Source organism: Fusarium tjaetaba (assembly GCF_013396195.1).
Source record: "Fusarium tjaetaba strain NRRL 66243 chromosome Unknown NRRL66243_c0000286, whole genome shotgun sequence".
NCBI lineage: Eukaryota > Fungi > Ascomycota > Sordariomycetes > Hypocreales > Nectriaceae > Fusarium > Fusarium tjaetaba.
In genome coordinates, this window is record NW_023501482.1 from 24,606 (window position 1) to 40,862 (window position 16,257).

General features: G+C 49.6%; 5 protein-coding genes across 5 annotated transcripts; 2 read left to right on the top strand and 3 right to left on the bottom strand.

Moving 5' to 3' along the window:
* Nucleotides 1–3,516: 3,516 nt before the first annotated feature.
* FTJAE_11570 (tRNA wybutosine-synthesizing 2) lies at nucleotides 3,517–6,130 on the bottom strand (the record flags this gene model as incomplete). Its single annotated transcript, XM_037344526.1, has 7 exons — nucleotides 3,517–3,684; nucleotides 4,102–4,223; nucleotides 4,573–5,062; nucleotides 5,119–5,537; nucleotides 5,591–5,641; nucleotides 5,719–5,820; nucleotides 5,878–6,130. The coding sequence occupies 7 exons, from the start codon at nucleotides 6,128–6,130 to the stop codon at nucleotides 3,517–3,519; spliced, it is 1,605 nt and encodes a 534-aa protein (XP_037201373.1).
* Nucleotides 6,131–6,588: 458 nt separating this feature from the next.
* On the top strand, nucleotides 6,589–7,684 carry FTJAE_11571 (DNA repair family; the record flags this gene model as incomplete). Its single annotated transcript, XM_037344527.1, has 3 exons — nucleotides 6,589–6,696; nucleotides 6,761–7,023; nucleotides 7,072–7,684. 3 exons carry the CDS (start codon nucleotides 6,589–6,591, stop codon nucleotides 7,682–7,684), a joined length of 984 nt encoding a protein of 327 aa, XP_037201374.1.
* A 70-nt stretch (nucleotides 7,685–7,754) lies between these two features.
* FTJAE_11572 (NUS1 nuclear undecaprenyl pyrophosphate synthase) lies at nucleotides 7,755–8,831 on the bottom strand (the record flags this gene model as incomplete). The annotated part of the gene is made up of 3 exons (XM_037344528.1): nucleotides 7,755–8,230; nucleotides 8,281–8,689; nucleotides 8,742–8,831. The coding sequence occupies 3 exons, from the start codon at nucleotides 8,829–8,831 to the stop codon at nucleotides 7,755–7,757; spliced, it is 975 nt and encodes a 324-aa protein (XP_037201375.1).
* Nucleotides 8,832–9,500: 669 nt separating this feature from the next.
* On the top strand, nucleotides 9,501–12,109 carry FTJAE_11573 (exocyst complex component sec10; the record flags this gene model as incomplete). Its single annotated transcript, XM_037344529.1, has 2 exons — nucleotides 9,501–9,696; nucleotides 9,762–12,109. 2 exons carry the CDS (start codon nucleotides 9,501–9,503, stop codon nucleotides 12,107–12,109), a joined length of 2,544 nt encoding a protein of 847 aa, XP_037201376.1.
* Nucleotides 12,110–12,256: 147 nt separating this feature from the next.
* On the bottom strand, nucleotides 12,257–16,062 carry FTJAE_11574 (e3 ubiquitin ligase ARI9; the record flags this gene model as incomplete). The annotated part of the gene is made up of 7 exons (XM_037344530.1): nucleotides 12,257–12,884; nucleotides 12,934–13,258; nucleotides 13,311–13,413; nucleotides 13,468–13,546; nucleotides 13,611–13,703; nucleotides 13,898–15,361; nucleotides 15,413–16,062. 7 exons carry the CDS (start codon nucleotides 16,060–16,062, stop codon nucleotides 12,257–12,259), a joined length of 3,342 nt encoding a protein of 1,113 aa, XP_037201377.1.
* Nucleotides 16,063–16,257: the final 195 nt, after the last annotated feature.

The window sequence follows — 16,257 nt, forward strand, 5'->3', positions numbered from 1 at the left end:
ATGCCAGTCGTGTCGTTTCATTTCGTATCTCGGTCGGTTTCCGATAAGCTTCCCTTCGCCACACACGTATCTAGCACCATATAGTCTTGGATTCTCCAAGGTATTCAATCCGTTAAAACCCGAGAAACAAAACTCGAATCAAGCAAACACACCAGGTTGTCCTCGGACCCTCTACGCCATGACCCATAAACCACCAGCCATGCTCCGCCATCAGACCCATCGAATGCTGCTGTCTTGGTCAAGTTTAGCATAGGCTAGGTGTTGATTTTGCTGACAGCAGGATACGTTATAGGTAGTCAGTCGTCTTAGGAGTGGGCCGGTGAAGGCTCTGCTGTGAAACGCCCTGCAGGCGACCTTGAGGGCCAATACACTTGCGACTCGGCTTCATGTTCTGGTCGGATATACCCGCTTCGAGGCTAGAATGCTGAATTATGGTGCTATTCAACAAAGACCCTGATCGACATGGGAGATCGATCATCACCTCTCGCCCCGACTCCGAAACAGCTTTATGGACATGGCTACATGGCCATACTAACGCAAGATCTAACAAACTAACTAGCAGTAGAGCCTTTCTCATATCGCGGTGGGGGCCCTAGCATCGGGCTGTGATCTTCATGTTGTCTCCGCACTGGAGAAGACATAAGCTTCGGCTACCTAGCCTGGCATCTTTCCATCTGAACACTTGAATTCTAATAATACATGCGAAGAGAAATGACACTCCACCAGTTAATGTGTGCTGTAGCTTGATCCCAGTATTCCTTGCTGGCGATGGATACATGTATCGGTCTCATACTCGGTCTCCGGGGTTGCGATATGTTGTTGCTATTCAAGGCATATCAGCAATGGGCGTGTGAGAAGAACCGCCAGGGCTTACGAGTGCAGCAGCAAGCATGTCACTGTCCACTGATATGATGCTCTCGGGATACCAATATAGGCAAGATGTCTGCCGGCTCTTCATACCATGGCCATCACTGATTGCGTGACGGGCCTCGAAAAGTGATAGCTCTCCAGTTGCATTGAGGCAATCCGCCGTTGAGACATCCTGTTCTCACCTCGCATCTCATGTGTCATGACGAGACAAAGTAGGTATGTATGCCTTTCCTTGGTTGGCTCCGCAAATTCATGATCAAATAGGGAAATCATGCTCATAACGTCCATGTTAATAATATGCCGATAGCCCAGTTCGGTGTCATGGTTGCTTATGAGACTTCCTATGATGCAGTATCAGGACACAGGCGCATACATTGTCCAGTAATTTCATTTGCCTCATGGTGAGGGATCTCTGATGTTGCTGGTGCTGGAACTTTTACGGTTACAGTCGCTTGCCGAGCAGTCTCCCAAGTAACTTGTCCAACAACTGCTCCTCCGAGCACGGGAATCGAGTCTCGAACAAATATGTAGAGATTTCTAGGCAAATCGGGCCAATCAAGCCACACACTTGCCCCTCGTTGTTAGTGTACCTAGTCGCAATCTAGGTCTAGGTCGGGTCGGCCGAGAGGTTTGTGAAAGCAGATCGTCTCGGACCGAGTGAGTGGAACTTGCTAGTTAAACCTCCAAGTCCCTCAAAAGACGACAAGAGAGAACTACGTAGAAATATATGGGTAATTTGTGGTTCTTACGTAGATGGGCCCCGAAATGGCTGCCTGTTTGGAGTTTCTGCATTCGACACTCGTTTCTTCCTAGTAATGTGGCTCCAGTGCTTGGGGATTGACCAGCAAGATTTGGATCTATCAATAGAAAAGCCACACTTTGGCATGTGAAGGTTCATTTATGTGCATCCTTCAGGAGAATCATGAATTGTGAGATATTACGACTACCAATACAGAGTACAGTACCCCTTGGCGAGAAAGCCCCTGAAGAATCGGGAACTTTGAACCCTATGATCGTGACGAGCTCGATTCCCTCGAACTTGGCGCGAAGCCAGCGAATCTTGCTGGGCCATGCCATGCCACCTCTTGACTTATCACCCCTGTCATGCCATGGATGAATGGATGGCATCAAATGTTATCGAAACACCCACGGCAACTCCATTGCAACCCTATCTCGAAGGAGTCGCTTTTCTATATCCTCACGTCTTCAGCCTCATTCATAACTGGCTTGACTGTCCACTTCTTCTCGCTTCTTCATCTCGATACTAGTTAACACATACCTACTCCACACCCCATTCTCGCCAGACCCTGGTTCCCGAGGCGCTGCAGCAGAGCCTAATTGGAGATGGCCGTTTGAACTTTGATGTAGATGCGTGATGTGCGTTGCATATGGACCCGGATACCAGATAATTCCATCCAGAGCCTCCCTGCAATGGGTTGCAGTTCCCGCAACCCGTTCTTTGGACTTGCAGCATGGCCCTGCGCTGATTGATACCTGCGAGTGTGAGGGGAAGATAGAGACCACCAGGTTGCAACATCAACATATATTCCACCTGAGCTATAGATGATATGCGACGGGCCGCCTCAGGAGGTCAACGAGTTTGGATTGAATAGGGTGTGAGTATGATGCCTTGTGATTTCCGAATGGCTTCGCTTGCATTTGATGAAGAAATCCCGGACCCGCACCGAGGGCTTGCTTGGACGACTTGTTGACAAGTTTAAGGAATCATAATCAATTCATTTGCATGGGCTATTACTTCTCGCCACCGTTTAATACAGTTGGCGTTAGAATTCGCCAAATATGTCTCATCACACGCTCGGTGTTGCTTTGCATCTCGGTTTCTTTGTGGATTTCGAGATTCTCCGCCGAGTGCACCCAGTCATCATTTCAGCAAATTCTTTCTTTCTCAAAACAAACTGCTATCTTTTCAACCAGAGTTGATGAGCTCCCAGCTTGGGTACTACTTCGAACCCCCAAATGGATGCTGCTGAGATCGTATGGCACCGTGCCTCCATGGTGTTGTGTTTTGGTATCTTGCTGATAACGCAGCGCAACCATGGCTTGCATTTGCAGACATGGATGATTTACTATATGTACAGTATGTATGGCTGAAGGAAGGATGTGCGTATGGTAGATCGGTCAGGGGAATTTGCGTGGGATGGCAGCACCCCTACCTGCGCGTAGGGTTACGGAATACCACACCGAGGTCGCCTAGATTTCGAGGTACCCTGGATTTGGGGTCGGGATGGCGGGAAGACCAGGGACTCCAGGCTGTTATGGGATGCACGCACATCACTGAAAGAGGAGAAGAGGAGAAAAGATGCTCAACAAGGTTGCGAAATTGAAATTCGATATCACGGCATGACTAACACTTAACTAACACTGACATTGACAATATGCAGCCACACTACAGAGCCCACAGCATGTCCTAGAATGTGTGTCTTGCAAAAACGTGCAGAAGAATCCCGACCTGAATAATCTGTCTTGTCATTCGCTGCCGATTTGAATGTGTCTCACAGCGATTGATTTGCCTCTGCCATGGCTTGGTTCTTCCAAGTTACACAACAGGGCGCGCGTCAGCTCCAATGCATGCGCGACGCACTATACACTACACTACACTGCAGACAGCAGACTGCAGTCCAACGGTCATGCCGTGAAACCAAAGAGTGCGAGGATGTAGACCAGAGCAGCTTGAGGGGGTGTGTCTGCGTTGTTCAACTTCAAGTCAGGTGTCCGGACGTATAATGATAATGGTGTCCAAGATAAGATGCCGGCGCTGATGAGATGGGCAACACAACCCGTTCCCACCAGCGACTGTGAGTGTGAGTGCAAGTGTGAGTGGGAGTGGGAGCAGGGATGCCAGGGGAACGTTCATGCTCCTACGAGTCCAAAGTGTGAGGGGGGTGCCACGTCTTGACCTTGTCAGCCACGCATGGCGCCTTGTGAGCTTGTTTTGCTCACGAAACAACCAAATGGAGGAGGAGGACTTTTCATAACTTGGATGTACCGTCGATCTGCCAGGATAATTCCCAAACTGCGTTGACCGGCTGCAAGCAAATCTGTTCTGGCTCTGTCATGTTCTGCTTTCTAACGGTTCAAAGGATCCCCGCAGGACCGTTATCGCGGCTCTCTCTCTCTTTCTCTCTCTTTCTCCCTCTACTGCACACTGACTTATCATCTAGTCTATCATGAGAGCGTCATCGTGCCTGAATGGAACACGGCAAAACTCACCCAGCCACTAATTGGCTTGGCTTGGCTGGGGGTCTTGGTCTTGGAGACGGACAAGATATCAGCGATAAGTACTGTAAGCGCCTCATTATCGACGGCCATATCCCGACGAATGCGACCCTGTTCTTGACTGTACAGTAGAGTAGAGTAGAGTAGAGTAGAGTAGAGTTGCATTCGTCTCAAGTCTAGGCGCCTTGGTCTGTTCCTTTTGAGTTTCCGGCCTCGTACTGCATTTGGTAGGTCAATCGATATCCTATCGCGGCGCGGATACGTTACAGTACAGTACAGTACAGTGAAGTAAAGTAAAGTAGAGTAGAATATTGAACACGCAACACACCGCACCGCACAAGGGAAGACCCCTCCGGCCGTTCGCCCGGCCGACAAAGTCTCACCCGGAGCCCGAGATCTACCGGCGCCATCAATATCGACATCGACCGACCCCCGTCTAAGCCCTCTCGGCAAAGGCAACCTCACGCGGTAGACGGAATGAAGCGCAAAACATTCTCTTTGCTGGGGCGACATCGCGCACATCGTAGATGAGCACCTCGCCTTGGTTCTCGGGATCTCCCGGTCTGAGTAAGACGCCAATCTCTTTACGTATCCGCTCGCAGATGTCCATGAGGGGTGTCTCGTCATCAGCCTTGACCGAGAAGCAGTGCACGTGCACCATGGGCAGCTTGGTCTCGGTGTGAGGCTCAAACAGCTCCTCGTGGCCGTGGTACAGACCGCGGTAATTGTGTGTGAACTCAATTGCGGATGCCGGGAGGTTCATGACAAAATGTGAGATCGTTGGTGGCACGGGCACTCGGACAGGCTCCGGGGGCGGAGCCGTAGAGTTTCTTGGTTGCCTTGGAGGCTTGATCACGGCACAGTCGCCGCGCTTTGATGCCTCCAGGACAAGGTCTGCGGATGTGCGGATGAAGTCGTGGCCATCGTAGTTGAAGGGCCTGACAAACTCCGAGACCTGCATCTAAATGTTAACATCGAACCATTATGAGACGACAGTGACCATGAGCTCACCTTATTCCTGCGGATCGCTTCCTCAAGGTAGCGGTAGCTCTCTGGGTTCTTGTCGTTGGCCCAGACAAAGACGCCCTTCTTGCCAGCCGGCACCGCAAAGGGTCCAATACCAGCCATGACATCCGCAACAACCTCTCCAGGCTTGAAAAGTCCTGCAATCCGTTTGTGCTCTGTGTCGAGCTTGCTGTTCCAGTATACCTTGGAGTAGTCGAACTTGAAGACGCAGCCGGCCTCGCTCACCTCCACGTTCATATCATCGGGACCACCAAGGACTTCGTAGGCAAATGTCCTGAACTCGTTCTCTGAACCGACATTATCGATCTTGTTGATCACGGTTTTGATGTGAGGGTTCTTGTCTAGAAGCACTTGGGCGATAATGTTCTTGTAAGGTAGGTACTGATCACGGATGTTGAGATGGGCTGCGTTTATATGTTAACAAGGATGCTGGTTGTTTGACGAGTGAGGAGCATACCGACGTGTCCCACGGTGTTGAAACCGCTTGGGATTTCCTCGTGAAGTTCATCTGGAAGAATGGATTTCATAACATCAACTCGTACTTGTCAGTGTGCGCTTGTCAATGAGGCTTGTGTGCATACGTACGATAAGACCAAGAGTCATATCCAATTTCAATATCATACGGCACCACCTTGATATCACCGACTTTCGAGGCTTCTTTGAGGATGGGACTCCATGTTTCTGGGGCTATTCTTCACGATTAGCATACTTAACAACCAGTCCATCGAACATTTCACAACTTACACGTAGGCTTAATCTGAGGAGCCAACACGATACATTTTTTGCCCTGAGAAGCAAGTGACGGGTCTGGATCAGGCAAGACGGGATTATATCTCTCCATGAACAAAACCTCATTTGTCTTCTCAAGCTCCTTTCTATATTTGGACAGCAGCTTATTCTCCTTAATAGAAGCCGCCGCAGCGTTAAGAGTTTTTGCAAAGAGAGACCTATCGAGTGTCTTTGCCGCACGAGCGGCTGGTGCTCGGAAGAGGTTCATTTCTCGCAACTGTGAATTTTTCTAAGAATTTTGATACTCATTAGTTTTCTTCTATCTTGTATCTAGTGACAGGGGTTGAGAACTAACATCCATAATGACCTCAGGTATTGTTGAATTTTTTGGCGAAAATGCACTGACTGACTGATTTGAGTCAAACAAGGGTCTTGACTATTATTTCCCTGGGCCCTCAGTTCAGTTAGACCTTAGAAATGAGGCTGATTGAGCTTTTTAGGGCTCGAATTTAAATGGTTGTGCACAGCCACATCCAGAATGCGCCACACTCTCACTTATACGCAAGGCTGGGAGTTTGGAGTGATGTCACGACTCCAAGATAGGTACATATTCACGGTTTGCCAATCGTTGTTTAGGCAAAGAAACCTGGATCCAGATAATTTACCAATTTTCAGTTGTGAGGCTGAGTTGATCTGAAAATTAACCCTATTGCAATATCCGTCATCATGTCTAGGAAGCGCACTCTTGATGCCTTCTTCAGTCCGACTATAAAGAAACCCAAAACAGAGACTGGAGCAATCACTTCTAGTAGTAGCGACGTGATTTCAGAAGAAGTAAGAGATAATTTCATAGAGAATGCACACAAGAACTCGTCAGCATGAATTCTAACGATCATAGATCACATATTCTGAGCATCAGTTCTACCCTCATCCCATCAAGAACCTACCAGCATCTTTAAGCAAGGAGCTGTCTACTCTACCAGATCAACCCGGACGAGAGATCAACGACCAACCTGACCTTGACCTCCTGTACTTTGAGCCCTTCATCTCAGGTTCGGTATCTAGGAGACTCTTTGAGTTTCTTCGTTCAGAACTCCCGTTCTACAGAGTCGAGTATAAGATCAAGCGAGGCGGCATAGAAACCCAGATACGAACTCCAAGGTAACCTGCATTTCTCTTGGAAGAAACCATGCTAATGCAGATTATCAGATGGACAACTGTATTTGGTCTTGATGAGACTTGCAAGTTCAACGACAAAGGTCTCCCTGTAGACGCCAATACAGGCTCGAGAGCCTTGGATAAACAATACGCCAGATATCCTCCCAGGCCTATACCAAAATGCCTTGATGAACTTCGCCACAGAACAGAGCTAGCTACAGGCTGTAGATACAACTTCTGCCTCGTCAACTATTACGCCTCTGGCTCCGACAGCATCAGCTATCACAGCGATGATGAGCAGTTCCTGGGTCGTGAGCCAGCCATCGCTTCTTTCTCATTAGGGGCACGTCGTGATTTTCTTATGAAGCACAAACCGCCACCTCCGAATGCTCCTAGCCCTCCTTCTGTGAATGCGAAACCGCTCAAACTACCGTTGGGAAGTGGTGACATGGTCCTAATGAGAGGGAGAACGCAGTCTAACTGGCTGCACTCTATACCAAAGCGAACCGGGAAGAACCAAGAAGATGGCGGAAGGATCAACATAACTTTTCGAAGAGCCATTGTCAAAGGAGGAACAGACAATTACTACAACTACAATGTAGGCACAGGGCCAGTGTACAGATGGAATAGGGAGGCCCGAGAAATGCTGCTCTGGAAACCATGACTCCGGATATGATTATTTCTAAAGGTATATGAAGTACGAACAACAAAGGGAAATTTATACAGCAGGCTCCTTATTTACCATGGCGCATCTGGGCTCTGCCGTAATGTTGCAGAGCCTTGAGGAAGACCTGGTATCCAACTCTCTCGTTGTCTTGCAAGCAGAAGATCTCAGTCAATCTGATCTGCCAGGGAGGATAACCCGACAATTCGAGGTAGGGACCAAACGTAAGTAAAAGATCAGGCTCATCCATGATGCCCTCAGAAAGCTCAGCGTCAATCAGTTCCGTGGAGATGTCGTGAGGAGAAAGCTTGCCGCTCTGCGACATTTCAGCCAAGGTACGGGTGAGATCGACCATGGAGTCACGGCCGTCTTGCTCGGAGATGAGGTGCAGACGCAGATGCTCCCTGGGCTTCTCACTAAAGGGCCCTGGGAGGTCCTCCTTATGGGGTGATGTAACACTAAGACCAGGGTGCTCGGGGCCAAAGTAGAATGCGAATTTTTGGTTAACAGCATCGTAGACTCGGGGCATGTGCTTCTTGAGGATCCCTGCTACATGTTAGAGTATGTACAAGAGTATCACATGTGCAACTACGAACCTGTCTTCTCATACACAGAAAGCATCGGAATCTCGGCGCAGGCGCACCATGTCGCAATCTCGGCTACCTCGTCAAGGAGCCTCTCGACGTCAGCTTTTGTGCGGTGATTCTCCTCGAGCTTCAGAATAACACTGAGATGCTTTGGCTTTTTCGTCAGACCAACGAGGTCCTTCTTGATGTATTGCGGTGTACCATGATGATATTTGACAACGGATGAGATCTGGTAGCCCACCACGTTCCAGGTCTGGCGTATCTTTATGTAAAGAGAGAAGATCCCATGCATAATGGCAAAAATGAGGACGTGTATTTGGTTCAGAACGAAGCGACGAAGTCCTAACCGCGATCGTCGCTGTGGTCGAGAGTTTGAGCCTAGAGTAGGCGGAGGATCATTGGGTTTAGGGAGATAAGACTGCGATGAGTTAGCATGGCGCACTGCAATCATGCGCACTTTGCGACCATACATTGAGCATCCTTTGCCTCTCCTTCTCTGACAACAACGTATGGCCTTTGGTTTCGTCGGCCCTATAGGCCTGACGATCGCGAGTCGTCATGATGGGCATGGCTATTGATGTGCAGCCTCGAGGCTGTCTGATATGCGACTGGAGCTGCGAAAGTGTGTCTGAGAGGTTGAAATGTTGGCGACAGAGTTCCGACTTTGTAAATAGTCAAATACGGATGCAATCGCGTAAACAACCGAGGATGGGCAGGCTTATAAGTTTGGACAGGTGAATGTGGTCAGACGTGTATTTAAATCAAGACAAGGCCATGGATGGCAAGAAAAGTCGTGGCGGCGCGATACGGGTTACGTCGCTTTTCTCCACCGTAGCTCTTGGCCTTGCAGGTCACGTACGTGCCCGCCTGTGGCTCAGCTCCTCCTCCACTGGAAATCGGCAGCTGATAGCGGGGCTGGGCGCTGTAAGCTGAGCCTCTGGAGCTGCGACAGCGGGCGGGCGGGAATACATACCTACCTACCTAAGCTCTGGGCGAGGTTCAGTGCTTCACTCTGAGGCGAGGTATCCTAACCTAGGTATCGCCCTGCAACGCAATACCATGACCCCTTGACGACCGACAACGAAACGAGATCGTCGACGAGAGCAAACAGTCCAGACTGCGCTACAGCCATTCCTCACACTACTACCACGTTCCTCCTCTTCCACGTATCGAGCTGTTGATGATCCCTCTCCACATGTAGCGCCTCTACTCTCATCAGAAACAACAACATGGAGCGCACCGCTTCCGGCCCCAAGACTCTGTTCCCGAGAGGGCCAAGCTTCACTCTGGACGACTTCTCCAACAAGGACTTTATTGTGCGTGACTTTGTCGATAGCCTAGCTGAGAGCGCCGTGCCCTCGAATCGCCGGTCCGGGAGTGCGCAAACACCTTTCGACCCAAAACCCCTTATTCGAACATTTGAAAGTATGACCGACATACACTCTCAGGCTCATATATTCAGAGCCAATCGTGCTGACTCGAGCTGTTAGATGCCCTTGATCAACTAGGCTCGCTTGGAGCTGAACTTCAGGAGAAGGAGTCGGAGCTTATGTCGCATGTGCGCCGCGCAGAGGTAGCCCATGACTCAACACTCGAGACCCTAGGTCAGAAGCTCGACGAGTCGATGAGGGCGTTCGAACAGTTAGATCTATCCCTCAACCAAGAACACTCTTTTAAAAACGGAGTCGGCATCAAAACCCACGCTGGCGGCAACATAGCGCTCCAAATCGGCGAGAAGCTCGAGGACCTGGACAAGAAACGACGGCGTGCGAACGATGCCATATTTCTGATTCAGTGCTGGACGGAGGTCAGCGAGACGGGAAAGCTATCACTCCTACAAGACGTTCAAAGACAGGCTGGTTCTGAGCACAAAGTACGGTGCGCAATGATTGTTCGACAACTCATGCGCATCAGCCAGCGACTTGATCCAACATCATGGGGGCAGACGAACGGCCAGCGAAACGGAGGACAAACGAATGGTGTGGTTGGAAATATAAGATTACACAACACCAGGGAAGTCTTGGAGAAGTTCTGCGAGACGCTCGAGCAGGATCTGCTTCAACAATTCGAAAACAGCAACAAAAAGGGCAACTATAGCGACATGATGGAATGTGCAAAGGTTCTTTACGACTTCAACGGAGGTGCCAGTGTCATTGCGACCTTTGTCAACCAGCATGCCTTCTTCCTGGACCGCGATCAACTCCTGGCCGACGAGGTTCAGGTGGATAGCGACACATGGGAACAGCTGGCAGATCCTGACTCGGAGCCGCCAACGGTAGAACCGAGCCTGCAGAACCTCTTGGACGAGATCAAGATCGTTATGCAGGACGAGTCCAACCAGATCAAACTCATCTTTCCGTACTACGAAACAGTGCTTATCAAGTTCATTCAACGAATATTTCAGCAGTCAATCCAACAGAGGCTCGAAATGGTATTGGATGAAACTCTCAAAATCTCTTCTTTGGCTTTCTTGAGAGCCTTGCACTCCTCAAGAACTTATCTAGGGTCATTGGTCGAAGATCTCAAGTCACATGGCTTGACAGAACACCCCGAGCCTTGCTCCGCCCAAATAGCACACACACTCGACCAGCAGATGGAAGAGCTTTTTGTGCCATATATGATAGGCAACTCGTACATCGAGCGGGAGCGGAAGAGTCTGGAAGAAATGTACAGCTCCCTGCTCTTCAAGTATAGTATATACCATTCCAGACGGAAAAAGGCGCCAACTGGTTTCATGGCTTCACTGGCCCAGCAAGGCACACAACTGATTGCCTCCGCAAAGGATGCTTATATCGAGCGTCTCGACTCGTCAGAACTCACAAGCACACAGAAGAAAATGATGCTGCGTGTTGCTGGCGTTCAAGATAAGGACAAGGATAACAAGAACGAGATCGAGGTCTCGGAGGAGGACGGCGCTTTGAGCGTTGCTAATGCCAAGCGCATGCTCAAGTGGTTAGCCGAGAGCGTCCAGCGCACTCTTGAACTCGGAACACAGACCGATACTCCCAAGGATGTCAATACTCTCCTGAATCTGCTCTTGACGAGCCTGGGCCAGGTGTACATCGAGACAACTCTCGACGCTGCCCTTGACCAAGTCTCTGTGCAGGAGAACACAAAGACTGAGCCTGATTTATCTTACTTGCCAACGATACAGCCGGCTGTCACAATCACAAGCCTCATGGATCGATTCATCACAGTCGTGCTCATCCGGCTTGCGGAATCAAACACAACAGTCAGGCGTAGCATGGAGGCGCAGAAGAGGGTGGCCATTGGTAACATTGAGAAGAAGACAAACAATGTCATCAAGGGCACTATCGACGTTGTGTCCAACTGGGTGACCAAGTCCTTAGCTGGTCAGCGGAAGCAGGACTTCCGACCAAAAGAGGTCGAGCTCGACTCATTGCAGACACAGACGTGTCTGAGCATCTGTAATTTCCTAGCCCGCGTCCAGCGTCTCGCTCGTCAAGCTATCGACGGCCAAAACTCGGAAAAGTTCTTTACCGAGCTTGCTCTGGTGATTCTGAAGTTGCTCTTTGAGCACTTCAAGAAGTTCCAGGTCAACGCCACAGGAGGTCTGATGGTCACGCAGGATATCGCAAAGTACGTTTCCACAATGCGCGAGTGGCCATTGACCAAGGAGGTTGGCTCCGCTGTCGAAATGCTCACTGAGATTGGTTCACTCTTTATCGTCGGCCCCGAAGCACTCCGCGAAAAGACACGAACACTGGCGGCATCGGGCATAAGGGGGAAACTGTCCAGAGCAGACTTTAGGGCGTTTGTGCAGAGGCGTGATGACTCGGGGACAGTGGGTATTCAGAGCGTTTTGAGTGGTCTTTGAGCGTTGGTGCAAGAGGCGGATCAAGGGAAACTCTGTAGAATGGGTTGCAGAGAGTTGTTTTTTTGTAGCCATGAATGCATTGAATGAGATACCATGCTCTCTTTCCGTAGTCCAAGGACCTTTAGTGATGTGATACGGAGAAGTGGTTCATAGGTCTCGTCTCATGCCACCAGCTCTCCCCGTCTTCTGCTCAATCTTCTCATCGAGGAAGTCCATGATCTCACAAGTGTTGGTCAACTTCATGAGTTCTGCGCGCTCTTTCTTATCTAGAAGCGATGCCTTGTCAGTCCCCATGCCCGGCGCTGTCATTTCCATAACGTGGTGCTGTACCAGCTTGAATGGTACAGGGGCCTTTGCAACCTTGCACATGAAGGTTTCAACAGCTTCCCATGGGCAAGCCGAGTAGCCAGCGAAGATGGCTGGGTTAGCAAGGAGACCACGAGCGGACATGAATCCAGAGAGGTGAGTGTTACTAGGGCGTGGCATGTTCACAGCGGAATTGGTATCGTCGAGAACAAGTTTGTCCAGCGAGGGGAGGGGAAAGTCGTTATTGGTGGTGATGGTAGGCTGGAAGGGGAGAGTGCTGAGGTCGAAAACATCTCCTGAAAGAAGTATTGGGAGTGTTTTCGAGTACTTGGCTGTCAAGATCTCGAGGGCTTCGGTCCTGATTGGTGTGGTTGATGGGGTTGATCTTGTCCGTGGGTGAATGGTGATCCAGTCGATCTGGCGGTTTTGTGGGTGACCTATCACGGTGTCTATGAAGTCCATGGTTTGCCTGAATGTGTCAGTAAATAAATCTGTCTTATCTGAAAGAGAGGCCGTACCTGAGATCGTTGTGAATCCTGATTTTCACACTCACACTTCGGCCTTTGGGACTGTCGATGTCCTTTTCAAGGCCAACACCCCATCCATCACTAGCCAAACGCTGCCGAGTCTCAACCACCATGTCCCTTACCAACTCACGGTGGTTCATCAATGCAGCACCCAACGTCTCGGCACAAGCCCATGACTGTGGACATCCGCAGTTGAGATCGACACCTTGGGTGTAAGGGGCGACGAGAGCTGATGCACGAGCAAGTTCCAGGGGAACATTTGCGCCAAACTGGACGATAGTTGGTGGTTGCTTTGGTGTAGTAGAGATGGTCAAATCTTTTCCAGTACATCAGCTTAGAGCTTGTTATACAGGCATACGATGACCTACCGCTGTCTCGGGCAAAACTGCTTCGATTAAACTCCTTGGCAAGGATCATAGGAGACCAACACAGGTCAACTCCGTATTTGTGGACTGTTTGTCGAAATGCCAACTAGCTAATATGAGCAGTTTTTCTTTTCAAAGTATTTCATTCACCGAAATATACCTTTCCATATCGAACCATAGGTGCAAGAGCATATAAGAAACGATCCTGTTTCCTAGCCACATCAAAGATCTTGAGTGGACTATTTCATAATGTTAGGCATACATACATACCCTGGACATATTGGAGCGATGATATGAACTTACTGGTCAGATTCACACTTTTCACCGATCGACATTTTGAGAAAGAAAAAGAGAAGCCAGGAGTAGACTCTTATTAGTCGCGATGTGCTTCTCGGTCTGTAGTGAGTTGTATATAGGAGTTGAATTACTTAAGAATAGAGGTTTTTTGTGCAAGTCGCGGCACGTGACTAGCATTTTACTGCAAAGATGAAGAACACCCAGGACAAAAATATCACAATTACAGAATAACGACAAGCTATGATGAGTGTTGTGATGACTATTTGTATACTGTCTATACGATCTAAAATGACGTGGCAACAACATAGTGGCCGTCCCCGGAATCTTCTGACTCCACCGCAAATATGCTGTCTGCATCACCTTCAACCTCCTGAGCCTCCCGTTCATTCAGCAGCTTCTCTCTCTCCAGTATCACAGCCTCAAGCCACTTCTTCTCAGCTGCCATACGCCTCATCATCTCCGCCTCTTTCTCTTTGCAAGAGTCGTCTAGCCGGTGTTTGGCGCTATACATGAGCTCCTCTCGATATGTTCTGTTTTCTTCGAGCTTGGCCTCCACGAGCTTGAGCTGGCCGGTCTTCCACTTCTGCCACGCATGGTGTTTCTGATCCATACGCTTTCTGAGAGCGAGCATCGAATTCTCAACTTCTTGTTCCCCGTTATCCTTGCCTTCCCAATATGCTTTGAGCCGCTCATGGTAGGCTTCTTCAAGCTCATTCTCCTTCGCTGCACGAACTCGGAAGTCATTATTCAGTGAATTTTCCCTTTCGGTCATCTTAGCCAGTGCGAGTGCTTTCAACTCGGATAGCTCTGTCTCGTGTTTCATTTCCAACTCTTGCTTTGCAGCTCTGATGCCAATAATCATATTCTCAGCTTCCTCTTCTTGGTCAACATCGAGCAATACTTGTTGCAGGTCATGCAGCTCATCGAGTACGGTCCTCAGCTCTTGATACTGGACTTCAATATCCCTTCGACGGATACTCTCCTGCCGTACTCTTTCCTCGAGCTCACGCTGGCGGCGTTCCTCCTCTAATCTTTCCTGCTCCAATCGTAGAAGCTCGGCCTTGAGAGCCTCTTCACGCTCAAACTCCTCGATTTGCAGAAGAATATGCCGTAATTCCTCGGCCTCCTCTAACTCCTGGGCGCGCCTTTCTGCGCGTCTAGAAACAACCCCCTCCTTCAGGGCCTGAAGGTCCTCCATCGTACAAGTGCAAGTTCGCCATCGTCGAGAGCAAACGTAACAAAATTGGGTGCCACACCTACAAGTCATGTGCTGGCAAGCCTCCCTATGCTCTACCAAGGCGTTGCAGTTGAAACATCGTTTCCAGCCCTCGTCTTCGGCCAATTGGTTCGTGAGACTCATATCGACATCTTGAGGACAATCCTCTCCAGCATGAGCGGGCCCACGACATAACGTGCATGTTACATGAGAGCGATCGCATATTCCTTGACGCTTCCCGGCATAGATCCGCTTGGGCTTGATCCAGAGATTACAGTTCGGATTGCTGCAGTAGACACGGTCGCTGACGGGGAGCTCCCACTCTTTGGATCGGTCCTCAAATGTCCTTTTCAGGTCGGACGGGATGAAACGCATGACGGTCTTGACGGGTATCTCGTTTAGGCAGCACTTGGGTGGCCACTGTTGTTCATTCTGGCATGCAGCAGTAACCAGACGAACAAAACAGTCGCGACAATAGTTATGACAAGGCACTTTGATGACGTCCTTGGGATGAAAGTCGTCCAGACAGGACACACATTCCCTGAGATTAGGTTGTTAGTAGGGGAATCTTATATGCGGTACCAGAACTTACACTTCCTCGACGGAGTTTAGTTTAGTCAACCGGCCGAGACTGTCATTAACATGCTCAGCTTCTGCGACCCGTTCTTGCAAAGCTCCGAGAGCGGCACCCGTGGCGCTACTCTCACCTCGCTCATCACTGCGCTGGAAGAAACGGCGAAGGGCAAAAAGGCGTCTCTTATTTGCTCTTGCATCGGCCTGGGTGACAACGCTAGGACCAAAAGTTGTCATCAGAATCTCTTTTTTAATATTGGGGGGAGGTACGGCGTGATTAGTCTTTTCCTCGACTAGGGTTTCTGTAGGTATAATGATGGGCAGATAAGGCTCCTTGCTTTTGCCCTTCTCATTTTCCTCTTGCTTTCTTTGCTCCTCGTTTTCTTTCTTTTGGCGATCCTCTTCAATGATTCTTGCGTTGACATTCTCAACTGAAGACTGAAGTACGTCGAGAAGGACTTGAGACGTGATATTTGGTGCCTTTCCTAATGCCTTTGGTGGGCTGTATTTGTGCCAGTCGAGGTCAACAATATCAAGATCGGGCAATTTCTTGACCGCCCAAGAAGCTCGCTGCTCTTGCTTCTCCCTAGAAGTTCCAGAGCCGTTGAAAACTTCGAAGGGACCCTCATAAAAATCGATGTCATCTTCAGGTCCGAAGGCACCAGGCATGAGGGGCTGTTCACGACTCAACCCTGCCATGCCCGCTATTGTTATCAACATGAAAGCACTCTCGTCCGCATAAAAAGATAAAAGGTGTCAACCAGGGAGGCCAACAATGGAGTATGCCCCTGGTGAGAGACAAAGCAATGATATGTTTGACTGGTCGAACGGGTCGATAGTGTTGATCATGCGACAGAAAGCTAT